This window comes from Hordeum vulgare, chromosome 2H, assembly GCF_904849725.1.
Source record: "Hordeum vulgare subsp. vulgare chromosome 2H, MorexV3_pseudomolecules_assembly, whole genome shotgun sequence".
In the NCBI taxonomy this organism is placed as follows: domain Eukaryota; kingdom Viridiplantae; phylum Streptophyta; class Magnoliopsida; order Poales; family Poaceae; genus Hordeum; species Hordeum vulgare.
In genome coordinates, this window is record NC_058519.1 from 619,433,372 (window position 1) to 619,445,075 (window position 11,704).

The following is an 11,704-nucleotide window of genomic DNA, read 5'->3' on the forward strand; positions in this document are numbered from 1 at the left end:
ATTTTATTAGTAATAGGTCTTACAATGAAACAAATCTAATACACGCGGGGAGTAAAACGGAGTACTCCCTCCGTCTCAAAATAAGTGTCTCAACTTTGTATTAGCTCTAGTACAAAATTGTATTAAGCTTGAGACAGTTATTTTAGGACGGAGGGAGTATAATCCAACGCTCAACCTAGGGAGCAAGCATTTCTAAAGCTCAACAGATGGAAACGTGAATGCATGATTCCCGTTTGATCTCAGAAGCTGAACAAAACTGAGCACGAGCGAGCAGGTTTTTACTATAAGCTGTAGAACGCGAACTGGTCAGCGCCGCGGTCGATATGCTTGGCGACGGCGTGGTACCCCTCCTCGAAGTCCTCGCGCGTCACCACGCACCGGCGGTCGCGCACGGCCCGCATGCCAGCCTCGCGGCACACGGCGTCGATGTCCGCGGCGCTCATCTCCTCGTGCCGGGCCACCAGGTCCTCCAGGTCGACGCCGCCGTCCAGGCTCATCTTCGCCGTGCACGCCTGGAACAGCCGCCGCTTCTGCGCCCTCCCCGGCAGCGGGAACTCCACCCGGCGGTCCACCCGCCCCGGCCGCAGCAGCGCCGAGTCCAGCGCTTCGGGGCGGTTGGTCGCCATGATCACCCGCACGTCGGGGCACTGGTCGAAGCCGTCCATCTGTGCGAGGAGCTCCAGCAGCACCCGGTACACCTCGCGGTCGGCGGCCGAGGCGTCGTCGGAGTCGGTCCGGGCCGCCGCGATGGCGTCCACCTCGTCGAAGAAGATGATGGCCGGCGCGTTCTCCCGGGCGGCCTGGAACACCTCGCGCACCATCCTGGGCCCCTCGCCCGAGTGCGTGTTCACGAACTCCGAGCCGCTCACGCGGATGAATGCCGCCGAGGTGTGATGCGCGACGGCTTTGGCCAGCATGGTCTTGCCGGTGCCCGGGGGGCCGTGCAGGAGCACGCCGCGCGGCGCATCAAGGCCGGCGCGGGCGAACAGCTCCGGGTGCGTCAGCGGAAGCTCGACGGCCTCGAGGAGCTCCCGCTTCTGCTCGTCGCACCCGACCACGTCCGCGTAGGTGACGCTCGGCCTCTCGGTGGCCTTGACGAGGGGCACAGTCCAGCCGGAGTCCGCCGGCAGCACTTGGACGACCGCGAGGGTCGACCTGGACAGGGCGACGTTCGCCGATGGCTTGAGGAGCGCGCGGTCCACGTCGCCGAGGACGGGCACGCAGAAGGCGAAGGGCCTGACGCTAGTGGTCACGACGGCGTGGCGCCCCTCGTCAAGCACCTCGACGACGCGGCCGACGATGAGGGCGCCGCCGCACTTGGTCTCGTAGTGGGAATCGTGCACTGCCTCCATGAGGCGAACCACGGACAGCAGGTTGGCGATCTCGACCCGTAGGTCCTCCTCCTCGCACTCCAGCATGGAGAGCTCCTTGTCCAGGGCCATGAACTGCCTGAACAGGTCCGCGTTCTCGCCCACCTCGCCGGGCATCAACGATCGCGAAGGCAACGGCAGTTCCGCCGAATCACCACGGCCAACGTCGCCGGGGCAGAGATAGTGGTCCTGCTGCACGGCGAGGTCCGACGGTGGCAGCTGAAGCGATTTGGCTGACGCGGCCATCGCCGTACGTACTATGCGATGGGTCTGTGGAAATAAAATCTGCACGTCGCTGGCTTACACGGTGGATGGAAATAAGAAGACCCTGCGTCAGTCCGAGATGGCATGCTCCTTCTACTCCGACCGAGTCGGCACCTACTTAAGTCCAGTCCGAAGCTAACAAGAACTTGAATTCAGTTATTTTTCAGATTTTGGGTTACTCCGACTGGGCACCCCCCTTAGCTAATTTCCATCAGGGGAACAGACAATTCTCTATCGTCAAACCTTCATACCATCCGAGAGATTGATCCAGGGTAGTCCAAGTCCAGACGGAGAATTTGCCAGTAATGGGGAACTTCTACTCTTACTGCTGGGCAGAGCGCTCGCCGGTACGCGTGACGTCGTCGGTGTGCACGACGGAGGCCACCTGAGGGGCGCACGAGTTCGTCGTCAAGAACTACGCGCTGCTCGAGGGCATGGGCGCCGACGAGTGCGTCAGCTCCACCATCTTCAACGTCAGCGGCTACGACTGGAGCATCGAATTCTGCCCCGACGGAGACCGCCGGTCGCCTGGCAACGTGTCGACCTTTTTGCGTCCCCTCGAGTGCCCGGCGGCGGCGGCGAACACCGGCGTCAAGGTGTGGTACCGCTTAAGCCTGCGTTAACAAAGGTGGCAAGGTAGACGCCGTTCTTTTTTTTTTTTTTTTTTTTTTTTAAAGGAACGCATGCATTCCATTAGGACACGGCTAGATCGCCGGCCACAAGACAAGATACATCAACTGGGACCCTGACAACCACAAAGATTGGTTGTTCTGGTCCATTCCCTTACCCAACGCAGCTAAAACATGAGCAGGCTTGTTACATTGCCTCGGGCAGAATTCAACTTTGTAGTCAATAAACTCCATGGCCAGTTGATACTTGATATCAAGAAAAAGTTGTCCCAGGCGAGAATGGTCCAAGCCTGAACATTCAAGAGCACTCTTTAGAACTTGGCTGTCAGTAGAGATAATCACCCGGCCAATACCCATTTGGTCAGCTATACGAAGACCGTTCTGTAATGCCATGGTTTCTGCATGTAGAGCATCAGACAAATGTTGTGCACTTCCAGCGGCAGCAAAAACGATTTCTCCCATATAATCACGCGCAATGGCACCCCAGCCACCAGAGTGAGACTGTTCCATGAACGCACCGTCAGTGTTCAGCTTGACAAAATTTTCTGAAGGTGGGATCCAGCGCCTGGCAGTACACACCTTCTGGACAGGTTTCGGTTTATAAAATTGAACCCATTCATTTATGTGTCGGGTGACAAGGAATTGAAACTCTCCATCAGCTAACCTTTTCTGATTATGGTTTTCCTTGTTCCTCTCCGACCACCAACACCACAATAAAGCTACAGTTTTCATCTTCTGATCATAGGGCAACTGCATAATCCTCTGGAGTACTCGGAGAGGTCCATGGCAAGACATCAGTTCATCTCTGACATTATCAAGCTGCATAATTGTCCATAGTTTTTTCACACCTTTGCACCGGAAGAAAAGATGGCCCCCATCTTCAAACTGACGTTTGCAGACCACACAGGCAGTGTCCAATTCAACTCCTCTTCTCTGAATATTTGTATTCAACGGATGGCTATTGTGACCAAATCTCCATAGAAAATGATGTACTTTCGGTGGACAATGCAGCCGCCAAACATTTTTCCAAGTTTCATTAGCCCAGCTATTGCCATCCGAGGCCATGCCCACCACTCTAGTCAGCTTCAACGCATCATTGATCATCCGAACCCGATAGGCTGATCGGACAGAGAAAAGTCCCTTTGAATCATAGTGCCAGGCAACAAAATCTTCCGCATCTTGGCATATAGGGATAGTTAGGATAACAGCAGCATCTTCTGGCCAGAAAATCTGGTGTATAAGAGTAGTGTTCCATTGCGATGTCACCGGATCAATAAGATCGCTCACTGTAGTAATATCCTGGCCATTAGTAGGAGTTTGTGGCCGTCTTGTAATCCCTCTAGGGATCCATGGATCATCCCACACATGTATCTTTGTGCCATCGCCAACTCGTCAGATCATACCTTCCTTCAAAAGTTGGATTCCTTGCAGGATACTTCTCCAAACATAGCTCATGCCTCTGATCGGTTGAGCGTGTAACACATCCCCATGTGGGAAATATAGCGCACGCAGTACCCTAGCACACAAGGAGTCTGGAGTTTGGATGATCCGCCATCCCTGTTTGGCTAGCATAGCCATATTAAAGGCATGCAAATCTCGAAAACCAAGCCCACCATCCTCTTTGTGTTTCATCATTTTGTCCCAAGAGACCCAATGCATTGCCCTGTCCCTATCATTTTGAGACCACCAGTACTTACAGATGAGTTGGCTAATACTATCACACAGGCTTTTGGTGAGATCAAAACACGCCATTGCGTAGGTGGGTATTGCCTGTGCCACTGCCTTAATAAGAATATCTTTTCCAGCATAGGATAAACATTTCTCCTTCCAGCCTTGTATTCTTTTCCAAATTCTATCTTTCAAATATTCGAAGCACTGTAGCTTGTTACGGCCAATGTATGTGGGAAGACCAAGATATTTTCCTCCATGCGCCTCTGAATTCAGCCCAAGAATAGTCAACACCTCTTGTTTTGTTGTATTCTTAGTATTCTTACTAAACAGGATTGAGGACTTCTCCTTGTTAATAACTTGGCCCGAACATGCTTCATAGGATTGTAAAATGGAGTTGATCATATTGGCAGTTTGGGCATTCGCCTCAAGAAGGAGGAGTGAATCATCGGCAAAAAGAAGATGGGTCACCGATGGAGCTGAGCTAGCCAATCTTATACCTTTGATATCACCACGGTTCTTCCGCACAGAGGAGAAATAAGTAAGGCGAGATGGGGTCTCCTTGTCTGAGGCCACGACCCGGTACCACTTCATCTGTAAGTTGGCCATTGACTCTAAACTTGTACCGAACAGTTTGTACACATTTCATAATAAGTTGTACAAAAGTCTCACTGAAACCCATCCTTCTCATCACACCCTGTAAGAAAGGCCATTCCACCCTATCATATGCCTTGCTCATATCCAATTTGAGAGCCATAAACCCCACCTTTCCCGATCGTTTCCTCTTTAAGAAGTGTGACATCTCATACGCCAAAATGGTGTTATCTGAAATTAACCTTCCTGGAACAAATGCACTTTGATTAGGGGAGATGATCTCTCCTAAAATACACTTCAGACGGTTGGCAAGAACCTTGGACACGAGTTTGTAGACAACATTGCATAGGCTTATAGGGCGCAAATCTTTAAGACGGTTCGGATTCTGCACCTTCGGGATGAGTACAACCACAGTTCCATTCCATCCCTCTGGTATACTGCCGCCTCGCAATACCTCTAAAACCTCATGTACCACTCTCTCCCCCACCGTAGGCCAGAACTTCTTATAGAACACCGCCGGCATACCATCACTTCCAGGAGCTTTTAAATCCCCAATGCTGTCAAGAGCATTCCAAATTTCCTCCACCGTAAATTCAGCATCGAGTATCTCATTCATTTGTGGGCTCACACATGGATTTATGTGCTGAGTAACCTCTTCAATATTAGTACCTATCACGGGAGTAAACAGAGAAGAAAAGTAGTTAGATACGAGGGCCTTCAAACCCTCCTCCCCTTCCACCTCCACTCCATCCTCCCCCTTCAATTTTTTTATAGTACTTTTCCTCTTCCTTTCAGTAGCATAAGCATGAAAATACGATGTGTTACGGTCCCCCTTCTCCAACAAATTTGATGTGCTCTTTGCCTCCAGAAAAGATCATGTTGCTCCTCTAAATGTTCAAACTTGAAACGTAGAACCTGCTCACGATCTATATTTTGTTGTGTTAAACCTTGGTTTCTACACACCTCCAAATCATTTTTCGGGTTTTTGATTCGCTTCTTTAAATCTCCCACCACTTCTCTATCCCAGTCATGCAGTTCACGTGACACAGATTTCAGCAGACCCATCACCTTGGTCTCACCACGGTTACAAGCATTCTCCCAAGCACTATTTACCACTGTTTCACACTCATCCTCTAGTAGCCATTTTGCTTCGAATCTTCTATTCTCAGTGAAGTTTCCATGTCGCCTCCTATTAACAGTACCATGCACATAAACCACCACAGGTCGATGATCGGAATGGCCCGGATCACCATTAACAATTTTATAACCAGGGAAACGGCTCCTCCATGAAGGATTTGCCACAGCACGGTCCAAACGCTCATGGATATAACCATCAACACGGAAATTATTATTACGCCACGTGAAAACGTCACCCTCAAAACCAAGGTCATTGAGGTTACAGAAATTTAAAGCATCACGGAAGGCATCTAAACATCTTTGTGGTCTTGGAACACCACCTTGTTTCTCATGATTGTAGAGTATCTCGTTGAAGTCCCCAACACACAACCATGGAAGATGTTCTTGGAGATGTAGTGTACGCAGCAGCTTCCAAGTATTCCCCCGGTGTTCAGACCGTGGTTCACCATAGATCCCAGTCAATCTCCATTTGAAACCATCCTTCTCCTTGATAATCACATCAATATGCATTCTACCTTTCCACCTCAAAGTCACATCAATATCTCTCTTCCAAAACAAAGCAAGGCCTCCCCCTTGGCCCTCACCGTCTTTGACGATCATATGTGGCATTTCCAACATGTATCTAAATTTCTCCATCCTTTTCTCATCAAGCTTCGTCTCACACAAGAAAAGAATATCGGGGTCCTCCTTCTTCCGGAGATCCAGAAGACTATGAACTGCCGGCCTATTCCCCAATCCCCGGCAGTTCCGTGACACAATCTTCATTGGAATTCACCGGGCTGCACCATCAGCCCAGCGGTCATGTTTGAGTTTTCGGACTCCTCCATAGCATCACTGTTCACTTTCATCTTTTTCGCCTCCATCTCATCCACGTCTGCAACTCTATCAGCTGCTCGCTTTCTTTCCTTAGGACCGACATTTTCACCCTTCTGACTAACGGACCGGGCCCCCTTCAATTTCTTATACTTGCCCACACAATTCTTTTGCTTCGGCCCAAAAGTTTGAGTCGGCCGGCAATTCTTGGAGCGATATCCTGATCGCACCTAGGTCCAAGTTGCGTGGAGACACCTTCATCATCAGGTGTGATTTGGTCGTCATCTCATCAAAGAGCCCACCATGCAGATTTTGTAACATTTTTTTTTGGCAAAACTCTTCATATCGAGATCCTCGATGCAGAAGATGTACGTGTAAACATACGTGGATGCTGCCCACGGGCAAGCCCGATGGGCCTAGGCCCTAGATTTTTGTGCCGGGCCTGGGCCGGGCCGGAGATGGCCAGGTATAGTTCTTTCCACCAAAGTGATACTCCCTCTGTTCTTAAATATTTGTTTTTTTTTAAAATTCAACTACGAACTCCATATAGAGTGAAATGAATGAACTTACACTTTAAATTATGTCTATATACATTCATATGTAGTTTGTGATGAAATCTCTAGAAAGACAAATATTTAGGAACGGAGGAAGTAGTTATCTAAACTATAAATAAGATGGTAAGCAATAGAGGCACAAAATTTGACTTCCATGACACACTTGAAAACAGCACAGTAAACATTACACCATCTGATAAAGTGAATTTTATAATATTTAATCCGTAAACAAAACAAAACATTAGGTTCGTCAACACTAGCACATCGTGCATGTGCACGTGTTGAAATAATTGTACAATCGGGGCCACTTACATTTTTAGCACTGGTATTGCTCCAAACATTTTTCTCTTTTCAGATTCAGAGTTCCATCAAATTTTCCTGCACAACAATCGTCAATTCACCATTTGGGATCAACGAAGGACCAGTATTACTCTTGGAATTTTTATCAAGAGTGTATCTTTGATTGTATCTGCTCATGCATCCACACATTGTATCTTTTTTCACCATGCTGGAAATAAATATATAATAGCATCAAAAGGTTGATCGGTGACGGCTATATATAAACATGCATCATGTATGCAAAGGATAAATAAATTACTTAATTAGTACTAAACGTATAGGTAGTAGGGATTAGGAAACAACAATATTATAATACCCTGGATGGATTGGATCTAATATGGTGGTAGGGCGTTCAACAACGAGCCTATGAGACAATGTGGAATCACGTCTGGCTCTAGCGTTAGGCGAATCGGCGATGTCTGTGCGTGTCCAGCACTGCGTCGCCTAGTTAGTACTGAATGCATCTTCGACCGGGGCACGCACAGCGGGTTTGCCCTTACTGGGCCGGCCAAACTTTTTTTTGTCTAAAAAAATAGATAATTTCTTTTTATTATTATTATTATGCTTATTACCCTTGTTTTCTTTTTTGGAAATCAAAACGAACAAACGTTCAATTTTTCAATCATTCTTTGAAAACACGAACGTTCTTCAAAGATGAATTTAAAAACGCGAACATTTTTTTAAAGCACAAACATTTTTTGAACTTGAGAAATTTTTTAAAACAAAGAATAATTTTGAAAAATCTTGAACCAATTTGGGACCGGAACAAATTTTTAAAGCACGAATATTTTGTGAATTTCAAAATTAAAATTTTGAAATGGAAAACAATTTGGAAAGCCCCTAAGAAATTTGGAAGCGTGAATAATTTTTTAAAGACCGAACATTTTTTGAATCTTGAGAACAAATTTTGCAAATAAGAACAAATTTTGAAAGATCTTGAACACATTTATAAACGTAAACAAATTATGAAAGAATAAAAAATTCAATTTTGAAAACAAACTTCGAAAAACAAGAACATTTTATTTAAAACATTTTAAAAATCTGGAACATTTTTGAAAATCCAGAACATTTTTTGAATTTTGTGAACAAAATTTGAAAATGAGAATAAATTTGAATAATCCTAAACAAACTTACAAACATGAACAATTTTTGAAAATAGGAACATTTTTTGAATTTTGAGAACAAATTTCGAAAAATAAAAATATTTTATGAAAAATATTTTAAAAATCCAGAACATTTTCTGAAAATCTAGAACATGTTTCTAAAAAGCAAAAACATTTTTGGAGTTTGAAGATTAACTGTTGAAAATCATGAACATTTTTTGAAAATCCAGAACCTTTTGTTGAAAATGCAGAAACATTTTCTGAACTTGAAGAACATTTTCTGAAAACCGATAACATTTTTCGAAAATCCAGAACATTTTTCTTAAAAGGCAAAACATTTTCCAAATATGAAGAACAGTTTTTGAAAATCCCATTTGAAAATTCAAAACATTTTCTGAAAATCCAGAACATTTTGAAACGTAAACAGAAAAAAAGAAGAAAAGAATAAAGAAAATAAAAAAGAAAAAAAAGAAAAGACGCTTCAGGGAACCTTCTATAAGGTTTCAAACCAAACAAATCCAGCTGGAAAGTCTAGAAGGTTCCAAAACCGGGATTTGTGAAACACACTAAACAGGCCGGCCCACTGCGTCCATCGCTCACGCGATCGTATGCGAAGCGTCGACATTGGACGCAGTGAGCGGCATATAGGATTTTCCCTGCGTCTCGGGACCATTGGTGGACGTTGGTGTGTAAACCAGTTTAGCTTACGTGGCCATCAACGTATAATTCTTTCAGTAGTTTTTTATTAGTGAAATTATTATAATCAACAGGATGATTTTCTAGAAAAAAAATCATCCACATCCCATGCGTGCCACGCGTCGAGGGCTATCACCGCGTCGCTCTCTCTTATCTTATCTCCGGTCATATTCTTCCCTGCACAAGCTGTTTAAAAAATCCCCCTTTTCTTTCTCCTACCTCTCTCCTTCTTCCCTGCTCGTCTTTCTCTATCACCTCTCTCTCTCTTGCTCCTGCAACCTCCCCGGCTGTTATCGTCGCCGCTGCTGCTACCGTCAGTTGCTGCAAACACATGGATGGGAAAGTACAGTGCTGCTAGCGTCTGAGTTACGACGGTGATGAGATTTTTTGTCGACGTCACTGATGCATCCAGGCACTAGTGTCGCAATGGAGCTTCGCCGGAGCCATCGGTGCTACGTTGGAGCTAATCTTGAGCTGCAATGGAGCTTCGTGAGAGGTCTATTGGAGCTTCACGGAGCCGCCGGTGCCGCATTGGAACTCCTCTCGGGCTGCAATGGAGCTTCGTCGGAGTTGCACTCGAGCTTCGTCGGGGGCAGCAATGGAGCATCGGTCACATCGGTGTTGCCATGAGCGTCAGGGCATCGGTGCCGCATACGGTGGTCGGCAATGTCAACAACTGCTGCATATGGTGGCGAGCGTGGAGCAGAGCTAGTGTTGCGATGAAGCATCATAGGGTGTCGCTTGTGCTGCAACGGAGCATCATCGCCCGCCGGGATGGTCGTGATGTTGTGATGCAGAATCGTGGTAGGCTATGGAGAAGAGAAAAAGTCGGGAGGGGGTTTGTCCGTTGTCCTCGTGGATGTCTAGGGAGAAGAGGAAGACGGACTGCAAGGCTATGGATCGAACGGTCCTATATGCATAATCAGACGTATCCCTAGACGGATGATTTTCCGCAAACATCATTCGAATGATTTGTAGTAGTGGCCTTATTATTATGTCGTTTGTGCATCAAAATTTTACGTAAAATCTAATTCGTGAACGTTTGCCAGCAACGTTAATCTGGCAAACATTCTCCCTGCCGTCGCACGACTCTTGGCGCAAAGAACAACCCACGTGGATTAGTTGAAGGTGTTTGTTGTGAGACGTCTCCTGACGAACGATCACATTTTTTGTCCCAAATATGTGTGTGGTTTGTGCCGGGAGGCTACTGCACAAAGGTGGGCACCGTTTGCCACTTGGACCAAAGCAGGTTTTGTTTAGGTTTTGGCACTTTCAAGAGAGTAAGTTGATACATCATTTTAAGATTGACGAAGTTATCACACAGACCTTTATAGTCGGTAGATATGTCATGCACCGTCGGGTTGGTGTTTTTCATTTCATGTTTATCTTTTTTTTGAGAAACCAACAGGAGCTCTGTCTTTGCATTAAGAAAAAGAGAATTGACCAATTTATAAGGAAAGCCGACCAAAAACCGATACAACGAAAGCATACACCATCCCCGAGGCTGCGAACCCAACAAGGCGACATCCGTGTCGCCCAAACCACTAGAGAGGTCAGCCAACCACATAACCCCGAGCCACCACTCCGTCTTACAAACCACTTCAACTCACACACGTCGGTCCCAAGGCTGCACTCCACATGAACCGACGACTCTACCGCCCACGCTGCCAGATCCGACACTCCACAACACTAAGGTGTTGCTCGGAGCCGACTGTGACAGCCCGATGCCGACGTCCCAGAAGATTCCCCCTTATTTCCGTTTTCGTTGTGTGTCTATTTTTATTTGTCGCATCATCATCGCATCATGCGCATCATCAGCATTGCATTGGCATCTCCGTTGCCGCCAGTTTTCAAAACTTGGATCCGTTGTTAGTTGCCGGTTCTCATCGTTGTCCGTTCTGAGCCCGACCGCACACGCACGCGCCCGCGGCACCGTCGTAACTCTGTTTTTAAAAGCATGTATAAAACTTTCTCCGATTGAGCTGGAATTTGTCGTGCGGTTTTATTTATATATAGGTAGGCCGCCTGTCAAATTTCGTCGCGATCAGAGACCGTCTGGTACCCGAACGGTCGACCGTAGCGGCACCGTATTCGGTCTACCGTCGGACGTTTGCCGTTGTTTTAAAATTCGTGCCGCGCCGCCCGTCTCCCCTCTCATCTTAGCCAACGCCACTCTATACACCTAACCCTAACCCGCCTCTCCGATCGGACCGCACGATCGCGACCGGAGGGTCGAAAAACCCCCAGATACACTGCACCCTAGCCCCCTTTCCCTATTTAAGCACCCCTCCCTGCCTATTTTGAGCAAACCCTAATCCAGCCTCGAAAACCGCGCCCAACTACCTAGCTGCCGCATCCTCTCTCTCCTCCCGCCGCCGCCGGCCCGCTCCAGCCCGCGCGAGGCCCTCCGGGCCCATCCAGCCGCCGCCCCGTACTGCCTCCCTGCCCGAGCTCGCGCACCTCCCCTCGGCCGGCCTCGTGCGCGCGCCACCCGAGCTCACCGGAGCGTCGCCGGACTTGGCCAGCCGTCGGCCCTT

The 11,704-nt window shown here is 47.5% G+C and overlaps 1 protein-coding gene across 1 annotated transcript; it reads right to left on the reverse strand.

Annotated features, from left to right (window-relative positions):
* Nucleotides 1–281: 281 nt before the first annotated feature.
* On the reverse strand, nt 282–1,616 carry LOC123430875 (26S proteasome regulatory subunit 6B homolog). Its single transcript, XM_045114709.1, has one exon. The coding sequence runs from the start codon at nt 1,614–1,616 to the stop codon at nt 282–284; it is 1,335 nt and encodes a 444-aa protein (XP_044970644.1).
* Between the last annotated feature and the right edge of the window lie 10,088 nt (nt 1,617–11,704).

Bases quoted from the DNA above. Each gene is read 5' to 3' on its own strand.
- LOC123430875 (XM_045114709.1), bottom strand. From the start codon at position 1,616: ATGGCCGCGTCAGCCAAATCGCTTCAGCTGCCACCGTCGGACCTCGCC.